The sequence below is a fragment of the Triticum urartu genome, chromosome 7A, assembly GCF_056163025.1.
Source record: "Triticum urartu cultivar PI428250 chromosome 7A, HENAU_Tu73, whole genome shotgun sequence".
Classification (NCBI taxonomy): Eukaryota; Viridiplantae; Streptophyta; class Magnoliopsida; order Poales; family Poaceae; genus Triticum; species Triticum urartu.
The window spans coordinates 60022259-60047432 of record NC_141879.1 but is presented as its reverse complement, the minus strand read 5'-3'; the positions used below and the strand labels follow the sequence as shown (position 1 = coordinate 60047432).

Below are 25174 nucleotides of genomic sequence, written 5' to 3'. Positions count from 1 at the left end.
TCAGGCTCGCCGCATCCAGGTTCACTGCAAGTCTGCGTCGAGTCTGTAGTCGACATCTTGACTTTGGCTATCCCCACGGAAGAATCATCGGATCCTGCTTACTTTTACCATCACTTCGTCTCTTCCCAAGTCAGCGACACCACCCAGCCAATCACCACCACCGCTTGCGGCTTGCCTACATAAAATCATGAGAAATCCCCACGGCGGTGCTGTAAGATCACCTTGGCGACCTCGACAGTGACCGACTGGTCTAAGATCTAAGCTAGCCGCTCTTTGTAGAAACCAATAGAAGTAGGCATGTGACTCAGATTTGTTCTTTGGTGTGCATGCGTTTCTTGCTGCCCACCAGCTCTTGTCTACAACTCGCCTATCTCTGTACCAGCTCTTGGTCTACAACTCGCCTATCTCCATGCTCGAGACGACCAAGCTCGATGCGCAAGCCACATACGTCTGCTAGAGCTATATACAGGCCCTATGATTTTTGGATCACTGGCACTATGGGTGCCAGGACCGGAGTCGCCCTCATCCACCATGTGGATCAAGGAGGCCCACCACCTAGACTCTACATCGCAACATTTTGTGTTTCCTATAAAAAGTAAAGAACCTTCTCTAATAAACATAAATATAACCTTTTGGTTCTATAGTCTCAACTTTCCTACACTCCAATACCAGAAGGATTTCTTGGTTTTATTTAATGACCTTCTTGAATGTCATTCACTTAGAAAGGTAGTAATACAATCTGTGATATTAAGGCAAATTATTAGTCATATTAAAGTGCAAAAGGCCCTATAGGAGTCAAAGCATGACTTTTATGGTTATACTGTAATTTGCAAGATCTGAGATTTATGCAAGTGTACAATTAGAGAAGAGCCAATTAAATAGATTTTCACATTCAGAATAGTACGATTAGCAGTAGCACTTCAATTTTTTCATGTTTGATCAGCTTGCTAGGTGGTTATCACTAAGCATGTTGGAACGATGAGCATAACCTAACTTAGTTCAGTACGTGTTGCTGCAAATTAGTTCAGTACGTACGAAGTTGTTGCTAATTTCAATGCCTGGCTGTTGCAAGTTTCTAATGAAAAAGTACTTCAGGTCAAAGGTCAGGGAATATACACTTTTGTAATCATGGTTGTTTCCTTATAGTGAACAACTTTGATCACCACTTCAGCAGCTACTATCTATAAGAAGACATTAGCTAAGTAGATACAGGCAAAGAAAGCATGTAGGCAAAACCAGAATTAAAAACATCCTTCTCAATGGAGCTCGTGCAGTTCGGAAGACCCTAATCATCGATGAGGGACCCCTCCGATGGTAGCATGGCGTGACAATTGCCGTCAATGACGACACCCAAAGTACCTTGCACAATCCATCGATCCAGTTTGGAACAATCAAGCACATACCTTGCAAAGTGATGTGGATCTGAAGCAGAGGTGGGAAGGTAAAGGCTCAGGTGAGGTGGAATGAGACGTTGATATAGACGTGCACGCATGAGAATAAGGCGGTGCCCAGGATGGATCTCCATCGGAGGAGGCCAGATCCGCTGGGGAGGAGGTCGCTGTAGTACCTGCCATCGGTGCGATGGATCACGGGGCTGGCAGGCAGGGGGAGGGGATAGGAGGGAGCGGGTGGGCTAGAGCGCAGATGGCGGGTGCCCCCGACGACGGCTAGGAAGGATGGTGGAGGAGGTGGATGAGGATGGCGGCGGCGGCGTCTGTGGTTGCGCCTCGTCCGCAGCCGTGCTGGTGGTGGTCGATGCGAGAGCCGTATGGCGTCGACCAGAATCAGGGAGGGGCGACAAAGATTTAGAGGAGAGAGAATGGAGGCGCTGAGCGATGGGAGGAAGGGCCACCGGCGATTGGGGTGGCATCAGATCCGCCCTCCGTGGCCGCCTATTTCATGGGACGAACACCCGTGCTCACCGTCGGGCTCGCCTTCGGCCGCTGCCTCGCCGACATTCACGACGTAGAGCCCCTTCCTCCGATCCCATTTGCCAGGGAGGCAGCGCCATCCTTCATCGCAGAGAACGAGTCCACACTGAGATCCCAACCAGATCATGATTGCGCCTCCCCAAACCGCAGCGGCACATCCCACTCCATCAACGACCAACCTATATGAGGCGGAGGGTCAGTGTAGGACGCGAGCGCCGTCACCATGGATGTGGGGGACGCCGTAGGTGGGAAGGAGGCGGCGACGGCGTCTGTGTTAGGAAGATCGCACGACGGTGGCGGCCTTTACTCGAGGGGATCGAGAGGAGCTGCGTTTGGTGCCGGGTGGGTTCTTTGGTGCGTGCGTGGGGCTGGAGATTGTGATTGGTGATCAGGTGAGGGCGTGCCATACCTGGATCGATAGCCTTACCATACCTGGTGGTAATTTAAATTTATTATCATATCGATATTTCCCGAGTTATGGCCTTACCATACCTGAATTGATAGCCTTTGGAGTAATTTAAATTTATTACCATATAATTACCATATTCAAAATTTCATGAGTTATGACCTTACCATACCTGGATTGATTTATTACTATACGGTAAATAAAAATTTCCTGAGTTATGACCTTACCGTACCTGGATTGATTTATTACTATACGTGGATTAATTATGATTGATTACCATAAATACGTTGGGTATTGCCGGTCAGACGAGAAAAGAGAAAAACTGGTGGGAGGGGCTGGTGGGAGGTGGGACGAAGAAAAACCGGTTGAAAATAAACCGGTTGAAAATAAACCAGTTGAAAGTGGGGGGACTATTCAACCAAGTTGTCCATTAGGAGTAGAGATAAAGGAAAGGAAAACTTTGAAGCCCACCTAGTATAGGGGTGGAGGAAGAAAAGGAAATAGCGCGTGTACGTGAGTTGCGGCCGTCCGGTGAAATCGGTTGTTAGTTTAGCTTTCCCTGCATGCGTATAGTCTCTCCAAGGAGCAGCCAAGCTCCTCGCTGGAAGACGGCGCGGCAGCCTAGGCTGTGTCGTCAAGGTCGAGGCTGCACCAACACATAGGCGCCGCCCTCGCTCTCTCCGTCCATTCTCCAGAGTAGAGTAAATCCCTTCAGCTTTTCTTTTCTAGGAACACTTTTCCAAGCTTCGACGCATCCTACTAAACGTTTGCTTCTTCTTCATCCTCTTTTCTTGTTCCCATCTAGGAATCAGTATGCTCGTCGTCGGCTCGACTGTCTTGGACGACCTGCCCGAGTGGCTCGTCGTCGATGAGATCCTTGTCCGCTTTCCTGTCAAAGACGTACTCCACTGCCGCGCTGTTCGCAAGTCGTGGCGCAGCGGTACTTCCACCGATGCCTTCATCCTCGGCCACCACCGCCGCCAGCACTCGCTCCCCATCATCAGACCCCTAAAGGACACCTACCGCGTCCTCGGAGACTCCAATGATCTAAAGCTGTGACCTGTCCTCGGATACGCATTCGCTACCATTGTACACCGTGCCACCTGTGATGGCCTCCTCATCTTGTCGCAGCAATCCAATTACTACATCTGCAACCCGGCCACCCACAAGTGGGCGTCCATGCCACATCCTCCTCAATGACAACCAAACACCATGGCTGTCAGCCTAGTCGGCTTCTATCGACACCACCCATCTGGAGAACACCGAGTGCTATGGGTGCCATACCCAATAAACGCCGCCGTGAAGGGCGATGTAGCAGTTGAGTTGCTTGAGTACTTCGTCTTCACAGTGGGATCGGACCAGCCAAGATGCATCCAATGGCCAGCAGTTTCAGAACAAAGGTTTGTTCCTGCTATCTGGTCCTACCACCGCCCACCAATCCTCCATCGTGGTAACCTGCATTGGCTAACGGATTTCAACATAATGGTATTTGACACCATATAGCTGAGACATTCCGAAAAATGAGCCGCCCAGCACAACTCGGCGATTGTGTGTCATTGTTGGATACGGGCAGCACCCTTGCTTTGTGTCGCACTGATCATAACTGTGGAACTTTAGATGTTTGGGTGTTGCAGGACTATGATGCCGAGACATGGAGCTTTCAATTTCAGATTAACTTGTTAGCAATGGAGGCATCACCACCGCTTAATTTGAAGGGGATAGACACTCCTAAAATGGCTATGATCAACGAGCGCGAGCTGTTGATTCAGCAGTGTCCTCGCCGTATTTTGCATTGCGACATTGATGGTGTGTTTTTAGGCAATGTAGAAAGCAAATGGCATGGTGACTTCTTGATACTTACTAGGCATCGCCTCCAAGAGAGCATGATTTCAGTTCCATTGTTTGAGCCGCAAAAAGAAGCTGTGAACAAGAAGCCTCCATTCTCCTTTGTGCTATAAGATGTCGTGCTCCATCTTAATGCTTTGGACTACTTGTTTGCTGTGCGCTTGGAGAGTATCATTTTTTTTGTCCAGTCATGTCTACGATTTGGTACTTCTAGTAGGACTGAACACTTTGGATGATGGAATCATTTGGTGCTTGTAATTTTTCATGTTACCTTGAGCATCATGTTGATGGTGTAAACAATGGAGTATCTATGCCATAGAACTGTTTTCCCCATGATTACTTTTAGTTTGCATGTTAAGAAAACACAAAAGGCATGGCGACAATTTTGCGCCCATGATTTTTTTAAATTTTGCAGGAGTAAGTCACAAGATGTGCAATCTTAATCACCTTGTTGTAGTCTGCTGGAAGGCTGGTGATATTTTAGTTAGCTAGGCTGCTGTTAGCTAGTGTTATTTTAGTGTATGGTTGTGGTCTTTTGCTCTTATTGTTAGTGACTTCTTTACTGATATATTTGCTGGCGCCTCCATTCTCACGTACGGCGCGGCAGCCGGACGAGGATGTCGGCGACGACGAGCCACTTGGGCAGGGCGTCCAACACGGCCGCGCCGCCCCTGTCCGGCATGCTGATTGCTCGCTGATATATTAATAATACCTGAAATCTTAAAAGTGCGCACGCGCTCATTGGAGAGAACGAGCGGCCGCTTTGTCACTCGCATGCATACATGCATGTATTGTCTGCTAGTGCATGTGACTACTAGCATTAAATGCGGTCAGACTTGTCACATGTGATGAAAAACAGATCCACGTCTATTTATTTTGGGTTTTTCAAATTTTTAAAAAGTCGTATCTTTCAAACCATACGTCGGAATTTAGATCCGTCTTCACCGTTGGATTTCTCGTGACAAGATCTTTGAAACTAGATCCCACATGGGTATGTTTCGACGAATTTTTTTCGATGCCAACTTTCGTGCTATATGGTGCAACTAGTCTACTGTCCCGACCAACTACCTAGTAGTCGTTGTGCAACCCTCCTCCCTACTCGTGGATGCGTAGTTTTTCACTGTTGGCACACCCTACCCCCACCTCCCCTGCAAGGGATATGTGCAACTTAGTCTATCGTTGAAGCCAACTGCCTATTAGTCAATGTGCAACTCCTTACGCTCTCTATTTGTGGACCTGTATTTTCAGTTGGCGGGACCAACAAATAGAGTTGCACATAGTCTGCTAGGTAGTTGGCCAGGGGCAATCTACGAAGTTGCACATCTCACAGGCAGGGACAGTTGAATGGTAAAAAATTGACATTCATGAGGGTTGTAAAAAGTTTGCATATAAACAGAGTGCTAAAGTTGCAAAACTCACTAGGGGGTGGTTTGGGCCGTGTGCTAGCAGGAAAACTACACATCCATGGGGTACGAGAGAAAGTTGCAAATCACGGTTAGACAGTTGGCCGTGGCAGTATACGAAGTTGCACATCCACTGTTAGGTTGTTGGTCGATGCAGCAAATAGTGAAGCACATCCACGGGCAGGGAAAAATTGTAGATCAACTACTATGCAGTTGGCCTAGGTAACAGACGAAGTTGCACATCTCATTGGAAGGAGTTAGTTTTGCACCATCAATGAGAAGGAGTTAGTTTGCACCATCAATGAAATCTGCATGTTTATGGTATAGGAGAAAAGTTGCACATCCCTGTCAGGTAGTTGCACACCGACGGCTAGGCAGTTGCACAAAACGGAGAGAAAATTGCACAATTTTTTTGTCAAAACATAGCCATGCGGGATCTAGTTTCGAAGAGCATGCCACGAGGGTTCCAAAAGTGAAAACGGATCTTAATTTCGACACGCGGTTTGAAAGTTATGATTTTTTAAAAAACTGAAAACACAAATTAAATGCGTTCACATTTGTTTACATGGATGCTTTGCAATTATTTATACTCTTCACATATGTCCACACATGTTTACTTTTTTTACTACGAGCCAGGAAGACAAAAACTTACCTTTTTCGGACGGCCACCACGGAGTGCTAGTGGGCAACCGGCCACCGGTTAGACGCGTCCATAAATAATAATGAAAAAAACAAGCAGGATACGTGAATCAAAAAGGGGAAAGATAAAAAAATGCAACGGATATGATATTGGTATTAGGAAGCTAGCTAGGAATTGACTGCTTGAGTTGAGATTGTGCCGGCCACGTGTCATCAAACTGGATGGGTCTAAACCTCCAATGAATGAGACTCGGTCAAATTTTTTTCCAGATCCGAGAGGGTTTACTCTGCTTTGGAGGGCGACGGTGTTCGTTCCAGCGTCTCTAGAGGACAGATTTCTGAGACACTTCGGCAAGCAGTGGGCAACTGCGAGCGGAAATCTGGATGCGGAATGAGGAGCACGACCGGCGGTGGGATTCTTTTTCCTGCGCCATATTAGCACCGGTACTAATTGCCTTTGTTAATTAGAGGTGACTATTCAGGGGATGTAGCACAGATGGTAGAGCGCTCGCTTAGCATGCGAGAGGTATGGGGATTGATACCCCACTTCTCCAAGTTTTTTTTTCGTTTGTTTTTTGTTTTTGCAGATCTGAATTCTGTACAATATAAATTGGGAGTCCGCCGGCTGATCCGTATGAAACATCCGCCACCTCGACGGCTGTTTGATGTACGCGCGCGCAGCCGTCCGATCTACTTCTGGCGTGCGGCTAAGTCGTCTTCCCCGACCCATTAATTTTCGAAACAACGGTCGAGTTGTAGAAACAAGCGCTTTGTTGCAGAATAACTTTGCAACATAGATAAGGTTGTATAAACCTTTGCAGTAGAGTTTATGTTGCAGAAAAACTTTTGCAATAAAAAGCATGTTGCGGAATTTTTCAAAAAAAAGATTATATTACATAAAAACTTTTGCAACAAAAGAGCATGTTACGTACAAACTTCTGCAACATGGGTGTTGTTGCGGAAGGAATTTTTGCAACATAGATGGTTTTGCAACATGGGTGGCACGGTCTGGCACAGGCAAACTTCCACTGGTGAAGTTGGAAAAAAATTGTTCGTCTTCATTTTTGTACTAACATAGGTGTTGTTGCGGAAGAAATTTTTGTAACACAGATGATGTTGTAGAAAACAGGGGTCGCACAAAACCATGAGAAATAGTACTGGAGGAACTCATGCAGGACACGTGTCGTAAAGAGGAGAAGGAGGCGGATGCGCGAAAGATCCACCTGTTGAAAACCAAGCATTGTCCTTAAACTAGCTATGCCCAAGGGACCATGCACGTGAAAAAGAAAAACATGCCACGCGCGATAGCACTACCGAATCACGCGGCCGATCGGATGGTGCACCAGGCGGCGGACGCGTGCGTTATAATCAGCCGGATGAATTGAAGACTTTTTCATATAAATTCCTCTACACCAAATATTCCCATCTATAGTGAACACACAAAACAAAGACTGAAATTACTGAAAAATCTGGATTGTCCATCTGGTCTTGCAAGAACCCCAGAAAGAAACTTAACTGGTCAAGTTACAGCAGTTTTCGGCTTTTCACAGGTAAAACCGTCACCGTGTGAGCTACAAGTCTTGATGCAGACATGGATGACTTGAATTTGCATATTTACCAGGTTTATTAGAGGGAACAAAATGGAAACAGAGACGATGCATCTAGAGGTGTTGCTGCGAAAACTGTGAATCAGCAAAATTATGAGTGTGCATGATCCCCGACGACGATGGCGGTGGCGACGACGATGACGATGACGATGACGACGTACATTTTGTGTAGCTAGGGCTCAAAAACTATTTGATGGTCTATATATTTTGGTGAGGTGGTATATACTAGCCCCTCACGCTGATGGTGAACTTGCGGTGGTAGGACGACACCCTCTTTTGAATGTGGTGGTAGGTTAACGCCAAGGTAGTGCTAGGAAGAACTTGCTATGCCGTATGATCATGCATGTTTTACTTCTCTTCTGCTCCATTGTTGTTTGTGTGCTACTTTACTTGGTACTTGTGTGCTCCATTGATTTGCTGCTTCAACTCTTGCTCTTGTGCATTGCTAGGGCAAGTGGTATGCCGTGTTCATCGGTAAGGTCCCAGGGGTTTATAGTTCATGGGAAGAAGCCAGTGCATATGTGGCATCGTATAGCAACAACACACATAGAGGGTTCAAGGCTAGGCAGGCAGCAAAACAAGCTTACTCCGAGTGGGTGTAAAAGCACGACAGCACTGTTGACAATTGCAAGGTTAGAGGTGTCAAGGTGGATCGCCAGTTTGGGCCGAAGATGAAGAACTTCATCATCTTCGCCCAGTTCATCGCCATTGCTATGTTGTGGCGTTGGTGTGCTAGGTGTGGGTAAGCTCACCAACTAGGGTACAAGGTAAGCACAACATGTACGCCGTATGCAACCAAACACCGTGTTCATGTGCCGCTCGGGCCAATGCAGGCAACCAAACAAAATGCACTTGGGTATTACCTAATGCAGGGACACTAGATGCAGGCAACCAAACAACTGGCAGATGGCGTATTAGAGCCTGTTTTTGCTAAACCAGGCTGGTTTGAGAAGTGTATGCGATGCAAGCCCTGTAGCAAACGGCAACCAAACACGTCCTAAGTGACCAGAGAAACCCGAGCGGTATGAGCTACTGCTGGCGGGCACTAGGTACCAAAAAAATGTGAGAAACAGAGGAGCACCTCCTCTTTCTCGATTCCTCATGGCTATATCTCATGTTTCATCCCTTGAGCCCAGCATTTGAGGAACTGAATTTACTGATGGATACGGTAGCAGAAGCCCACTGGTGTAGATAATAGCCAGTCTTTTTACTGGAATGCTGTAATTGTGTCCTGATGTTGATACTGCATTGCCGAGATTTGGCAACTGAATGAACCAAATGCAGAAGAATTTGGATACAACCTGATTATTGCTCAAGGAAAATATTATTCTTACAGTATTATGGAGAAGAATTTGTACATTACATATGTGCAAAAACAAAACAAAACAAAAAGCAGATATTGGAGAAGTACAGAAACTATTATTCTTACAGTATTATGGGGATACAACCTGATTATTGCTCAAGGAAAGGCACACCAGGCACGGGATATGCTAAATCGAGCATACAAAGGACGGCACACCAGGCACGCAGCCATGTTCAGAATGTTGCACTGCTTTGGCTTGCAGAAAAGATATATTTGTGCGCATATTTTTGTTTTTACTTTTATGTCTAGAAGGATTTTTCGCGTGTTTGGGAGATTTGGAGTTTGCAAAAGTGAAGTCAAGAATCAAGTTAGTTTTTCTTTACAGAGAATTGCATACAAAAATTGGAGAAGTGGGGTATCGATCCCCATACCTCTCGCATGCTAAGCGAGCGCTCTACCATCTGAGCTACATCCCCTTTCTGTTCACTGTACAAATCCTTCCGGAGGCAAGGTTCATACAAAAACAATGTTAACCAAAGCAGGTGCAGAACTGCAAATGGACACCCATTTTCACTGAAGACTGTTCAATTTGGATGTAAATCGTGACAATGAGTAATTCCAACTTTCTCTTCCTCTCTTATTTTTGATGCAAGATTAGTGGAATTCGTCTTGTACGCGAGATATACATTTCAGACACCGGGGTTTGCCTCCCTTTCACAAAAAGAAAGAAAATAATCCAAAAACATACTCCCTCCTTAAAGAAATGTAGGAGGGTTTAGATTTGTTTACAGAGGGAGTACATTTTAGTGACTCTGCAACGTTTCCAGTGTCCGTCAATGTAACAAGAGAAGCAAAATGTCGTCATGTGAATGTGCAGAAACAAGTATTATTACAGCATTGTGGGATATGATCTGAATTTTGTTCAAAAAATATCCCAGCAAAATGCAGCAAGTCGTGTCCGGGCACATTAGCATTGCCATGTTCAGAATTCGATATCTGTCAACAAATTCAGTTTCTGCTGGTGTAAAAAATATATATTTACTCCCTGCTGATAGACTGAAACTTTAAGCAAAACAACAGAACTCAAGTTCCCACTCAGTGCAAGAACCACCACATCTGTACCGACACCATCTAACAGAGATGCAGCTAGCAAAGTTCAAGTAGTGGCCATTGTCGACGCATTTTTACAGACTAATGGCAAGTGTCATGGTCAAACAGTTTCAGAATTTCAGAATGTGATGGCAAAGCTAATAGTTTCATATACTGTCTTTTTTTAGAAAAGGAGGTTAAAACCCCCGTCCTCTGCAATAGTTTCATATACTGTCAGAAGAAGAAACCAAGCCTAGCTAAGCAGAAACTCAAGACTGCATGCTGAGTTTTTCTGAATCCACATCTCAATGAAAGGAACTGGATTCTAATGTCATCGCGTCCGAGGCGGTGACACTTCTGAAGAGGTGGACAGGAAGGCGACTTCTAGGGCGGTGTCTCTCTACTCTGCATCGACATCCGCATACCGCAGCACCGTGTGGGCTGAATTAGCATAAAACTCTTGGACTGGTTTGGGTTTTCATGCGTAACTGGTGCTGCAACAAGTTTAGATAAGAATATAAAAAAGAAAAACACAAAACTCAAGGTTAAAACACAAAATGTTCAGAATTCAATCTCTGTCAAAACACAAAATTCAGTCTCTGCTGATGAACTAAAACTCTAAGCAGAACAACAAAACTCAAGTGCTCAACTCATTGTAAGGACCAGCACATATGTGCTTCATCTAAGAAAAAAATGCTGCTAGCAATGTTGAAGTACTGGCCATTGTCAACTCATTACAGACAAATATATGTCACGCACTATTTTTTGAACACTTTCAGGATTTTAGAACCGTGATGCCAGAGCAAATACTTGCCCTACTGTCAGTTGAGGAAAGCAAGTTTAGCTAGCAGAAACACAAGAAACTGCTGGGTTTTCATGAACCCATATATCAACAAAAGGAACTGGGTTCTAATGTCATCGTGTCCGAGGCGACGCTGCTTCTGAAGAGGTGGACAGGAAGGCGACTTCAAGAGGTCCTGACTCTGGTTTCTATCTACTCTGCATCGACATCCGCGTACCACAGCGCCGTGTGGGCTGAATTAGCAGAAAAAGAGATAAGCAGTTAGGCATCATGTGTCATAGGTACTACAACAGGTTCAGATAACACAAGATCAAAAAGAAAGATGATGTACAAAACCTCAAAACAATGTAGAGAATGTGCTGTGGAACAGAACCTGAATTTTGTCCACGCGTTACTCGAAACAATTACAGTAGGCTAAAAACAGAAAGATTTATCTTCTCTGTGAAACTGAACTAGGCAGACTAAACTGGTTTGGGTTTTCAAGTTCCCAAGTATTCCACTAGCTAGCTACCGGCACATATATGGTATTAAACAGAATAACTGGATCATCTGAATCAAAGCAGAGCAGAATGGAAAGCAATACTCTCCATATCAAGTTTCAGTGTGGATTTTAGCAACTGTCACGATGTCTACAATCCTAATATTGTTCAGAGTCTTGAGACCATTACCAAGTCAGAACTCGTAATTAACTGAAACAGATCAGCAAAAGTTTCAGACTAGACCGGTTTCAGTAAATTCTCATAATTTTCAGACTAGCAGAGTACTCCAGCAGAGGAGAGGCAGATTAGCAGTCAACTGAACTGAGAATCAAAATATCGAAACAACTGAAGCCAAAGGAGAAGTTTATGGCTTCTCACCAGGCGAGCCGACGTTGATGATGACGACGCGGAAGTCCTGCTCGCTGCTGGGCAGGTCGACGACGAGTGTGAGAAGCCGGCCACTGCGGGCAGGGAGGCATATGACGATGTCGGGGATGCCCTCCATGCCCGACTCCACGGACAGATGCAGGGCTAGCTTGGTGCTGAGGTGGAGCAAGGACCTCTCATCGAATGGGTACCAGCCATCGGTGACACTGTCCTCGTCGGCGTTCAGCCACACGTATTCGATCTCCCGCGACGTCAACATGGCGACGGGGAGGGGAACCTGCAGTTGGAGTTGGGTTGCAAAGAATGAAAGAACCATCATCACATCAAAGAATCGCTCCCATCCCAAGCAATCGAAATTTACACGATTTGCAATCAAATTCCGATGCATCTTCGCGCAAATTCAACTATCCAAGAACCAAATTCGCGCAAATTCGGGAAGAATCAAGAAGCGGACATGGCATGGCGGACTCACCTCTACCGGAAGTTCAGGCAGAATCGCCATGGCGGGGATGGGCTCCACGACCCAGTTCATCATCGTGCTGATGACCTGGGTGTCCTCGGCACTGACACCATTGCCACGGTAGTGGCCGAGCACTTCAGTGGCGAGGAGACATCCCCCGTTGACGTTGCGAAGGTGCACACCGTCTCTGCCCTGCATCCGGAATACGCGCCATAGAAGGGCATTCATCTCCAGATCGTCCTGCTTGACGTCGCCATCCGAATCCGTATCATCGTAGTTGCGCTGCTCGACGCGGAGCCCACGGCCGACCAGCGCCCGCGCATCCGTGGCGGCGAGGTAGCGACCGTAGGCGACGCTGCAGAGGAGCACGTGCGGGCCATAATCATCCAGGTTGTGTAACTCGACTGCCCAAGCCGAGTTCACTGACGCCCGGCGGTCCTGGAGGGATACGCTATCCCCGTCCTCACTATTTATATTTATATTTATATATATATAGAATTTCTAGTAGAACCAATCATATATATATCATCAATCATGTCTCACAAACCAACATATTAATTCACACATACACACATGTATAGCTATATACACAATTTCTCCTACATATGCATATGTTGCCTTCGGAGCCAGTGGCATTATAGCCTGATTGGTGCCTTCGGAGCACGAGACAATTGGAAGTGGTTCATGACTTGGTCGATGGGGGCGGTAGCGGGTAATAGTATTCTCCCTTCGGATTTATGACCTGGTCGAGCAAAAATCCCGCTATTTCCTCTTGAAGTGCTTGTACGCGCTCCGTTGGTAGGAGCTTGTCCCGCACCTCATTGAACTGTTAAGAAGGAGATCAATATGCATGTGTATTAGTTGTGTGACTAGATATCGATAATGGTGTAAAAATTGTAAATAGTGTTCTGACAAGCGTACCCATTCCTGTCTTTGAGATCTGCTCCTTTCGGACACCATCATGCGAATGTTCTCGCAAACACATTATACACACAGATCAGTCCCCTGCGCCTGCTTCAGGGCCTTTATTACGAGAATGAAATTTAATTTGATTAGATAATAATTAATCAAGCATGATAATTAAAGAGATGGTAGCTAGCTAGCTAGCTATAGTACTACTTAATTACTTACCTTGGATCGAAACCATTTCAGTTGTGGTTTCCATTCGCCTTCCGTGACACTGATGAACCTTGCCCAAGCCCTACCCGCCAACAAAGAAAATGAATAAAGGGGTTATTAAATAGTTCATATCATGAAATGACGAACTAAATAGGCCGAGATATGTAGTTATAAATAATGATTAAAATTACCTGTTGACTATCCCATACAAGATGTTGTAGTTAGCTTTTGTTGTGAGTAGCGAGTCCAGTATTTCAACTGTTCCGGTGTCAACTTTAATGATACACAAGATCCAGTGAAATCTGCATGCACACACGTTTGCATGTCTTAATTAAGTGGGCATATGTAAGCAAAAACATGTAGCTAGCTAGTAGGCAAAAACAGAGAATTTGTAGTACAAGAAAGTGTGACTCACTCGAAGTTGTAAGGAAGTAGTATATCTTCATTGTATTTGAGGCGCTTCAAGAACTCTAGCATGCTCTCCTCTACCTCTTTTTCATAATATGGATCTAATTTCCATGTGTATTGATTAACGGTGTTTGGGTCAATGAGCCCAATGCCATAGCGTCCACCTTTTCTCATTTCATACATCTTCATCCTGCATAATACCACAGAAAAGAATATAGTGAGGATAATTACACGTAATGATTGATCAAAAGGATCACTACAGCTAGCTTGAGACTTAAATTACAGAAAGAAATCACTTACAGACAATAGCAACTGATGATAGATTTGTCGAGTGCGTCTTGATTGTATAACTGAAACAGTTCAGAATACTCAACGGCCACAGCTTTCTCATGGTAGTAATCATCCTTCTTGACATATACCATGAGGGACTCTCGATCGGATCTCTTGCAAATGTCCATGTACCATTGATGCAATTCATACATTCTCGTTGGGAGCTTCTTGACATCTTCTGGCTCGATCAAAGGTTGGCCCCGGACAAATTTCCGTTTTATTTCCTCCTCTGTAATCGGAGGCATGTCCTCGATCTCAAGGAGTTGTCCAACAGTGATCTTGAGTTCTTCAGCCTGCATTATATGCTCCTGGGTTATTACCACATCGCCCACCTCGGGAACGTAAACTGTTTGGCCACAATAATATTGGGCGCGCGTACTGTCACGTGTTGTTGGCGGCACAACAAGCGGGGGGATCGATTGCGCCGCCTGTTTTCCCAGCTGGGCAACGGTTTTCCCGCATTTTTTGACAGCTGCTTGTTGTTTGCTCGAGCTCGAGCTCGCCTCCTTCTGTAGACGTTGTCGATGTAACTTCCTGATGTGGCGCTCATAGTCTGAGTCAACAGGCTTAGGAGCTGGTGGTTGAGCCATACGAATGAAGTGGTCAACTACTTCCACAGGCACTTTCTCCCTTGGCGGCGGTGGCGGTTTCGGTCCAAAATGGGCGTCAACTTCTGCCCGCACTATGGAATTGGTTTGCTCCTCGGTCCTATCGTAAGCCCTCACAGGAAGAGGAGTACTGAGGTTTGGACCATATTTATATCGCTTGGCTCCGCCTGTACTTCCTGTACTATGACCTCGACTCGTACCGCTACGCACCATAGCTGCGGGGTGTCTCTTCTGCGATTGCTGAGGCGGCGAAGACGGCTGACGGGGCTGAGTTGGACGAGGAGGAGTGGCCTGAAGCTGTGCCGGACTTGGAGGAGGAGTGGACGTCTGACGCTGTGTCGGACTTGGAGGAGGAGTGGCCTGACACTTTGCCGGACTTGGAGGAGGAGGAGTGGCCTCACGCGTTGGTGGACTTGGAGGAGCGGGAGTCTGCTGACTCGATGGCGGACTTCGACGAGGAGTCGGGTGACGCGGTGTCGGTGGCCTTCGAAAAATGATGCAATCCTTTCTCCATAGGATGATACGATGTTTGGCATCTCCGAGTGTGTGCTCCTCGTCACCTCCAGGAATGTCAAGCTCTAGCCCCGAATATTGGTCCGCCACCTCATCAACCAAGACACGAGCATAGCCCGCTGGAATCGGGTTGCAATGGAAGGTTGCCTCGGGGGAATTTGAAAAAGCAACGGCGTCCGCCACCTTCATGGATATGTTCTTCATTTTGAAGTGTAGCTCGCAGTTAGTGTTCTCCGTGATGTCATCCATGGGGTATCTATCCAGCACTACTGCGTCGCCCGGGGCAGAACCCACGCTGCTTCTCGGCATGGATGGGGCGGTGGTATCCAAGGCTGGATCATCCGCTAGCTGCTGCAGCTGCTGAGACCCCCTTTGCTGGCTAAGTGAGTCGATCTGCTCCTGCTGCCGCTGGAATTTAGCTGCCAATTCCGCTTGACTTGCTTCTAGGCCTTGAAGGCGTTCATAGTCCCGCTTCCTCTGCTCCTCCTCCATCTTCCTCTTCTTGTCCTCCGCAATCTTCTTTCTCGCACGGGTTCTGTAGTCCGCGTTCCAGTCCGAAAACCCCTCATACCACGGAATAGCGCCCTTGCCTCGTGTTCTTCCCGGGTGTTCAGGATTTCCCAGGGCACGCGTAAGCTCGTCGTTCTCTCTGTTGGGCTGGAACACCCCCGATCGAGCCTCTTCTATTGCAACAAGTAGCGCATCCTCGGCTCCCTTCAGACATGCCTTCCTCGAAACATTGCCTGTCTTCGGGTCCAACTCCCCCCCATGCGCATAGAACCAAGTCCTGCACCTGGGGGGCCAGTTCTTAGTAACCGGAGTGACACTTGCATCCTCCATCCCTTTCTCAGACTTATCCCACTTAGGCATTGCCACCGCGTAGCCACCTGGCCCCAGCTTATGGAACTTATCCTTTTTTCCGGCATTGGCCTTGTTTATTCTCGACCGTTCCTTAGCTAATTCTGAATCCCTGAATTTCACGAAATCGTCCCAATGAGCACTTTGATTCTCTAGTATCCCCTCGAATACTGGAGTCTTCCTTCCTCCCTTGACGTACTTCTCCCACGTCATTCTCTTGTGGTTCTTGAATGCAACCGCCATCTTCCTAAAAGCAGCGTCCTTGACTTTCCGCACATCTGCTTCTGTCATATTATCTGGTAGGGTGAAATGTTCCATGAGAGTATCCCAAAGCAGTTTTTTTTATTGTCGTCGACAAAAGTAACATCTGGACGTGGCTTCGCTGGCTTTCTCCATTCTTGAAGGGAGATCGGGAGTAGGTCCTTCACAAGAACTCCGCACTGACGAACGAACTTGTCCGCAATCTTCTTAGGCGCTAATGGTTCGCCATTAGGTTTGAATGCCTCGATATTGTACTTTACGCCCTCCTTCAACTTTTTGTTCGGGCCTCGTTTCGTCCTTTTGCTCGATCTGGATGGCTGAAAGAAGAAAGATCGATTCGTTAATATATCTTCAACTCATTTAAAACATGCGATGATCACCAGATTCCTGCTTATATAAATATATATACCTCGTCGTAGTTCATGACTTCATCTTCTCGGTCGTCGCGATCGAATATCATATCACCCTCTCCGGTGTTGTTTAGAAATTCGGAGCCGTCAAAATCTTCTTCATTCTGATCATCATCTGGCCCGCGTATGATATCGAACATGGTCTATTCTCTCTCTCTGTCGGTATTGTCCGCCATAGCTTTTATTTAACTATGCCAAAAGAAATATAAAACAATTTAGTATAATCACGAATACATCATCTCGAATAATAGATATAATCTCGAATACATGCATCATCTCGAATAATAGATTTAATCTCGAATACGTCGTCTCAAATAATAGATATAATCTCAATACATCGTCTCGAATAATAGATATATATAGTCTCGAATACATCGTCTCAAATAATATATCACTAGCTAGCTAGCTAATAAAGATCGAATACTACAGAGTAATCTAGGTGCGGGCGGTTGACACCCAAAGAGAAGGAACCATCACTGGATCATAGCTCGGGTGATCTCCCCAAAGAACCTGCCAGGTATTGGAGAACCTGACGTCCATAGCAGCCATGTAGCAACGGACGTGCTCGTCCTCCTCCCTGACACGGCGACGTACCACCTCCGGCGGGGCCGGCTCCCTCCGCACCGAAAGTGCCCCACATGAATGCCACCAAAGGAGATGAGGGTCGACGACGGGACCCGGGTTCCTCACCAAGCGTCGCGCCCCTGAACGTAGCACCTCCCAGTGCCAGCCCGGCGGAGCCCAGTCCCGGACATGGGTCCTCTGAAGTAGGACGTCGTCGAGAACGGGTCGACGGCGAGGATGCGGGCCGGGCATCGTCGACAACAAATACTATATGCAAATTAAATGTAACACTAATTATGCTATCATTGCATATGTCAAAATTCTATATGCTATTTCATACTAATTAAGCATCTAACACTAAAAACAGGAAAAACTACTTCTATACATCCATTAAAAACAGAAAAACAACATTATATAAAAAAATTCCATACTAATTAAACACTAATTATATCCGGGCTCACTAAAAACACTAAGCATCTAACACTAAGCATTGCATATGTCAAAATTCTATATATATATGCTATTCCATACTAATTAAACACTAAGCATCGATCTAATTAACACTAAAAACAGTGTCTGTGTGTTCATCATGCATGCTTGTGTGTGTATATATGGGCTCGGGGAGCGGCGCCCATGGTGGCCACTGGGGGCGAGGGAGAGGGGTTAGAGGGGGAGAGCTCACAGCGGGGGGACGGCGACGGCGAGGCGACGAGCCGGGGCGGCGACGGGCCGGGGCGTGACGGGGGCGCGGCGACGCGGGGACGGCGCGAGGACGGGCCCGGGGCGGCGACGAAGACGAGGGCGGCGACGGCGACAGGGGCGGCGATGGGGATGAGGGCGGCGACGAGGATGGGGTTGGCGACGGCAACGGCGCGCGACGGGGGCGGCATAGGATGGGGGCGACGACGGCGTCGAACGATCGGGAAGAAAACAGAGGGAGAATGAAATTTTGCGAAGTGCTGTATATATAGAAGCCACCTTTAGTACCGGTTGGAGCCACCAACCGGTACTAAAGGCCTGTTTTGGCCAGGCCAAGCAGCGGGAAGGGCAGGCCTTTAGTACCGGGTGGTGGTTCCAACCGGTACTAAAGCCCCCCCCTTTAGTACCGGTTGGTGCCATGAACCGGTACTAAAGGGGGTGCGCTTGCGCAGGTGCGGTGTGCAAGTTTAGTCCCACATCGCTAGCCGAGGGGCGACCGCACTGGTTTATAAACCCCCGTGCGGTAGCTCTCTCGAGCTCCTCTCCAAAGCAGGCCTACTGGGCCTACATGTTCTATGCTGCCCTGTGGGGCCTATTGGGCTTGCGGGCCTGCATCCTGGCCCAATAACAGGTTGGGTTTCTAGTCGTATGCAGGCCGCTGTGGCCCAGTAGGTGGGCTTTTTTTTCATTTAGTTTTTCTTTTCTGCTTTATTTATTTTGTTTTATTTATTTTTAGTTGTTTTTTTGCTGTATTTAGAGTTTCTTTGTGAATATTTTTGATAGTTTTTAGAAACTTTCAGTTAGTGCCGGTAGTTTTTTAATTTGAATAGTTTATATTTTGAATTATTTGAAATTTGTGTGAATCACTAGTTTGTGAATAACTTAACTTTAAAAATACATTTTCCAGTGATTCTTTTTTGTTATGTTTAATATTAGTTTGTTTTATCATTATATTCAATTTGGTAATGCCTAAGTTATTTAAAAAATGAAATGACTTTGTAACGGATGAGTTTTCGTCCGAAACCCTGATACTTCGAAACAGATTGACCATTTTGTACACGAAGTGCATTCAGTTTTTGCGGTAACCCTCTCTACTTTTTTGCACATGCTATGTGGGTGAAATTATGATGCCATGCCAACTTTCATCCTTTTCTGAGTTCATTAGAAATTCTTTTCAACTTCAGGGTCATTTAGCTGAAAAAACAGTAAATGCATGAAAGAATTTGCTTGCATCCCAGATCACATCCCAGATCTTTGGGTGTGAAACTTTTTCTTCGCGTCTGTCCCTTTGCGTCGTAGCCATGGAAAATCTTCATCATTTAACGAGATGCTCGGGTCAATATTCACTGTGAATGGAGCAATTTCATCAAACTTTTCATAATCTTCTGACTTGTCTGTCTTGTCATCCACTCCCACGATGTTTCTCTTCCCAGAAAGAACTATGTGCCGCTTTGGCTCATCGTACGATGCATTTGCTTCCTTATCTTTTCTTTTTCTTGGCTTGGTAGACATGTCCTTCACATAGAAAACCTGTGCCACATCATTGGCTAGGACGAATGGTTCGTCTGCATACGCAAGATTGTTGAGGTCCACTGTTGTCATTCCGTACTGCGGGTCTTCCGTTACCCCGCCTCGTGTCATATTGACCCATTTTCACCGAAACAAAGGGACCTTCAAACCACGTCGATAGTCAAGTTCCCATATGTCCTGTATATAACCATAATATGTTTCCTTTCCCGTCTTGGTTTCTGCATCAAAGCGGACACCACTGTTTTGGTTGGTGCTCTTCTTATCTTGGGCGATCGTGTAAAATGTATTACCATTTATCTCGTACCATTTGAAAGTTATTATATTCAAAGATGGTAACTGGGACAGCAAGTACAGGTCATCTTCAATAGAGGTGTCATGCATGGTACGTGCTTGCAACCAGCTGGCGAAACTCCTGGTTTGTTCATGTGTAATCCAGTCATCAGACCGCTCCGGGTGTTTGGAGCGTAGCAAATTCTTGTGTTCATCCATATACAGAGCTACCAATGCGGAATTCTGTAGAACTGTGTAGTGTGCTTCAGTGAGAGAATGTCCGTCCATACATATTATTTGTTCCCCTCCTAGCGTGCCTTTTCCATCCAGTCTGCCCTTATGCCGCGATTCAGGAACACCAATCGGCTTAAGGTCAGGAATAAAGTCAATACAAAACTCAATGACCTCCTCATTTTGACGGCCCTTGGAGATGCTTCCTTCTGGCCTAGCACGGTTATGAACATATTTCTTTAAGACTCCCATGAACCTCTCAAAGGGGAACATATTGTGTAGAAATACAGGACCCAAAACATTAATCTCTTCGCATAGGTGAACTAGGACGTGCGTCATGATGTTGAAGAAGGATAGTGGGAACACCAACTCGAAACTGACAAGACATTGCACCAAATCATTCTGTAACCTTGGTATGATTTCTGGATCGATTACCTTCTGAGAGATTGCATTGAGAAATGCACATAGCTTCACAATGGCTAATCGAACGTTCTCCGGTAGAAGCCCCCTCAATGCAACCGGAAGCAGTTGCATCATAATCACGTGGCAGTCATGAGACTTTAGGTTCTGGAACTTTTTCTCTGCCATGTTTATTATTCCCTTTATATTCGACGAGAAGCCAGACGGTACCTTAATACTGAGCAGGCATTCAAAGAAGATTTCCTTCTCTTCTTTGGTAAGAGCGTAGCTTGCATGACCCTGATGTATGCCGTCTTTTCCGTGCATACATTGTTGGTCCTCCCGTGCCTCAGGTGTATCTTTTGTCTTCCCATACACGCCCAAGAAGCCAAGCAGGGTCACACAAAGATTCTTCATCACGTGCATCACATCGATTGCGGAGCGGACCTCGAGGTCTTTCCAATAGGGCAGGTCCCAAAATATAGATTTCTTCTTCCACATGGGTGAGCGCTCGTCAGCGTCATTCGGAACAGGTTGTCCACCAGGACCCTTTCCAAAGACCACCTTCAAATCCTTGACCATATCATGTACATCAGCACCAGTACAGTGGCGAGGCTTCGTCCGGTGATCCGCCTCACCTTTGAAATGCTTGCCTTTCTTTCTTACGGGATGCCTGCTCGGAAGAAATCGACGATGTCCCAGGTACACATTCTTCTTACAATTAGCCAAATATATACTGTCGGTATCGTCCAAACAGTGCGTGCATGCGCGGTATCCCTTGTTTGTCTGTCCTGAAAGGTTACTAGGAGCAGGCCAATCATTGATGGTCACGAACAGCAATGCCTTTAGGTCAAATTCTTCCCCCATGTGCTCATCCCATGCACGTACACCTGTTCCATTCCACAGTTGTAAGAGTTCTTCAACTAATGGCCTTAGGTACACATCAATGTCGTTGCCGGGTTGCTTAGGGCCTTGGATGAGCACTGGCATCATAATGAACTTCCGCTTCATGCACAACCAAGGTGGAAGGTTATATAAACATAGAGTCACAGGCCAGGTGCTATGGTTGCTGCTCTGCTCCCCAAAAGGATTAATGCCATCTGCGCTTAGACCAAACCATACACTCCTTGTGTCATCTGCAAACTCCTTCCCGTACTTCCTTTCGATTTTTCTCCACTGCGACCCGTCAGCGGGTACTCTCAACTTTCCGTCTTTCTTACGGTCTTCTCTGTGCCATCGCATCGCCTTGGCATGCTCTTTGTTTTGGAACAAACGTTTCAACCGTGGTATTATAGGAGCGTACCACATCACCTTGGCAGGAATCTTCTTCCTGGGGCGCCGGCCCTCGACACCACCAGGGTCATCGCGGCAGATCTTATAGCGCAATGCACCACATACCGGGCAAGCGTTTAAATCCTCGTACTCACCGCGGTAGAGGATGCAATCATTAGGGCATGCATGTATCTTCTGCACCTCTAACCCTAGAGGGCAGACAACCTTCTTTGCTTCGTATGTACTCTCGGGCAATTCGTTGTCCTTTGGAAGCATATCCTTTATCATTACGAGCAACTTTCCAAATCCCTTGTCAGATACAGCATTCTCTGCCTTCCATTGCAGCAAATCCAGTGTGGTGCCCAGCTTTTTCTTGTCACCTACGCAATTCGGGTACAACAATTTTTTGTGATCCTCTAACATGCGCTGCAACTTCTTCTTCTCCAAATCACTTGCGCAGTTTCTCTTTGCATCAGCAATGGCCCGACCTAGATCATCAACGGGCTCATCTGATGCCTCTTCTTCAGCTTCTTCCCGCATTGCTGGCTCAGCTTCTTCCCGCATTACCGGCTCAGCTTCTTCCCCCATTGTTGTATCATCGTATTCAGGGAACCCATGGCCAGGATAGCTGTCGTCGTCCTCTTCTTCTTCATTGTCTTCCATCATAACCCCTCTTTCTCCATGCTTGGTCCAAACATTATAATGGGGCATGAAACCGGACTTAAACAGGTGGACGTGAATGGTTCTTGACGTAGAGTAATTGTGACCATTCTTACAACGAGCACATGGACAAGGCATAAAACCATCCACCCGCTTGTTTGCCTCAGCCGCAAGCAGAAAAGTATGCACGCCATTAATGAACTCGGGAGAGCATCGGTCATCGTACATCCATTGCCGGCTCATCTTCATTACACAACACCGAATAGACCAAAATAATACAAGTTCATACAATTAATACAAGTTCATACATAAAGTTCATACAACACTTAAATCCAACAAACAAATAACTCTCTAGCTAAAGCATTTAAATGCAACAACAAATATGATCAAGATCGCAACTAAGGTAACAATGGATCCAACAGCATAATGATACCAAGCCTCACTATCGATGGCATATTTTCTAATCTTTCTAATCTTCAAGCGCATTTTCTCCATCTTGATCTTGTGATCATCGACGACATCGGCAACATGCAACTCCAATTCCATCTTCTCCCCCTCAATTCTTTTCAATTTTTCTTTCAAGTACTCGTTTTCTCTTTCAACTAAATTTAACCTCTCGGCAATAGGGTCGGTTGGAATTTTCGGTTCACATACCTCCTAGAAAAAATTTCTATGTCAACTTGATGGGCATAATTTGTCATAAACACGAAATGCAACTAGTTTTAAAAGAGAATATACATACCACATCCGAATCATAACAAGGACTAGGGCCGACGGGGACGGATATCAAAACCATGGCACTATATGTATAACAAACAACGTATTATACGAGTAACTATATATCCAAATCACACAAACATCAATTTTTATATAAAATTTCATGAACAAGAGGCTCACCACAAGGTGGTGCCGGCAACGAGACGGTGCGGGCGATCGACGGTGGCTACGATGGAGATTTAGAAGGCACTAAGTAAACCACACCTACATATGCAAACTAAGTGTTATTTTTGACCTCAAATTGCATATAAATCAAATACTAGCACATATATATATCCTCCCAAATTAATCACTATATAAACCAATGCAAGAGCTAATCTAGCAATATGAGATGAAAGGACAAAGTTGCTAACCTTTGTGATCATTTGAATGGATGAGGGCCTTCAAATCTTGACAAATTTTGGGCAAATTTTGTGATGAACTCGAGAGGAAGAAGGGAAGAACAGAGGAGAGGGAGAGGGGAAAGGGGGAAGAACAGAGTGCTGGTGGACGAAGGGTTTATATAGGACGACCTTTAGTACCGGTTCGTGCCAAGAACCGGTACTAAAGGGGCTGGAGGGGCCCCATTCTGTCAACATCCTGCCACCACTCTCATTAGTACCGATTCGTGGCACGAACCGGTGCTAAAGGTTCGCCACGAACCGGTACTAATGATGGAGGCCTGGCTAGCCGTTGGAACCGGCACTAATGTATACATTAGTGCTGGCTCAAATACAAACCGGCACTAATGTGCTTCACATTTGACCCTTTTTCTACTAGTGGAGGTACCTGCCGAGCAAGGTGCTCCGCAGGCGCACGTGCTGGCCCTTGACGAAGTGCTCCATCGGTCGTCGGTGTTGGACCGCTGGAGAGCAAAGGCGTCGGGGCCCTGCACGGCGAAGAGGGGGAGAGGAAGGTGGGGAGGATGGGTTCTTGGTTTCTTGGCGCTCCGGCGAGGGGAAGAAGGGGAGAAGCCAAAGCTGTTGGTTGTCGGTTATGTTCGGGCACCAAGCCGGAGTATTTCAAGGTGGGTGACGGACGAGAGGAGCTTTCGCACAAATGGGCTGGCCCACTTTATACGAGACCAAATTTCTATTTTTTTCCTTAGGTTTTAGTCGGGGTTTTCACCCCCAAAACACCGATTTGAGAAGCTACATATTTTAAAAATCTTTTTAAAAATTATACGGAAATGATAAATCCCGAACGTTCGGATTTTAAGCACGACAACCCGAAAGTTTTTCATGGCAACTTTAGTTCACGCGAGGTTGTCAAATATGACAATTTTCTGACAAAAAAGAAACGAACTGGGACAAAGTTATCATGTCTTAACAATTAAACTTGCCACCTAGCGTCAACTAAAGTTGCCATGTGATTTGTTTTTGAATTCAGAACAATATTTTTGAATTATGATTTTTTAAGTGAATTTTTTTGAAAAGCGTGAAGATTTTATGAAAATGTGAACATTTCTCAAAATCGCAAAAAAAATTCAAATTCTGAATAGGTTTTTGAATTGTGAACAAGTTTTAAATTCCTTTTTTTGAATTGTGAACAAATTTTAAAAAACTTGGTTCCAAACAATGTTTTTTAGTTGTGATTTTTTTTCCAAAATGTGAATAAAACATTTTTTGAAACACGTGAAAAAATTGACGCCCTTCGCCTCCATGAGCTATGCCGTTCGAGTTACACCGCTAGAAATTCATACACACACAGATAATCATGAACAACCACGCGGGACGCCCAACCTGTAGCCGAATAACACCCCCCCCCCCCCCCCCCGGCCACAAACAAATGTCGTTCGTGGTGTTCTAGAGGGAAACAACCGCCACACCACCATCGCAAACAAAGTGGTCAACATGGGATTTTAAGGGAGTGGCCAACTCGGCCGGCAACAAGCCTGACCTTCCTCCGAGATCATTCCAAATATGATACCAACTG

At 46.0% G+C, this 25174-nt stretch overlaps 1 protein-coding gene, 1 non-coding gene and 1 pseudogene across 2 annotated transcripts; 1 reads left to right on the top strand and 2 right to left on the bottom strand.

Moving 5' to 3' along the window:
* The first annotated feature begins 3150 nt into the window (after nt 1–3150).
* LOC147957759 (F-box/LRR-repeat/kelch-repeat protein At2g27520-like) lies at nt 3151–4295 on the top strand (annotated as a pseudogene).
* A 5242-nt stretch (nt 4296–9537) lies between these two features.
* On the bottom strand, nt 9538–9610 carry TRNAA-AGC (transfer RNA alanine (anticodon AGC)). The gene has a single exon. It is a non-coding gene; the product is annotated as a tRNA-Ala (tRNA).
* Nucleotides 9611–10623: 1013 nt separating this feature from the next.
* LOC147957757 (uncharacterized) lies at nt 10624–24084 on the bottom strand. Its single transcript, XM_087535473.1, has 5 exons — nt 24017–24084; nt 13882–13884; nt 12364–12817; nt 11883–12168; nt 10624–10664 (listed from the first exon to the last, which is right to left on the bottom strand). Exons 1-5 carry the CDS (start codon nt 24082–24084, stop codon nt 10624–10626), a joined length of 852 nt encoding a protein of 283 aa, XP_087391599.1.
* Nucleotides 24085–25174: the final 1090 nt, after the last annotated feature.

Coding starts and splice junctions, on each gene's coding strand:
- LOC147957757 (XM_087535473.1), bottom strand. CDS start 24,084: ATGGAGCACTTCGTCAAGGGCCAGCACGTGCGCCTGCGGAGCACCTTG. Junction 12,169..12,363: donor TGCCTGAACTTCCGGTAGAG/GTGAGTCCGCCA, acceptor CTCCAACTGCAG/GTTCCCCTCCCCGTCGCCAT. Junction 10,665..11,882: donor CATCAACGTCGGCTCGCCTG/GTGAGAAGCCAT, acceptor ATGCTAATTCAG/CCCACACGGTGCTGCGGTAT.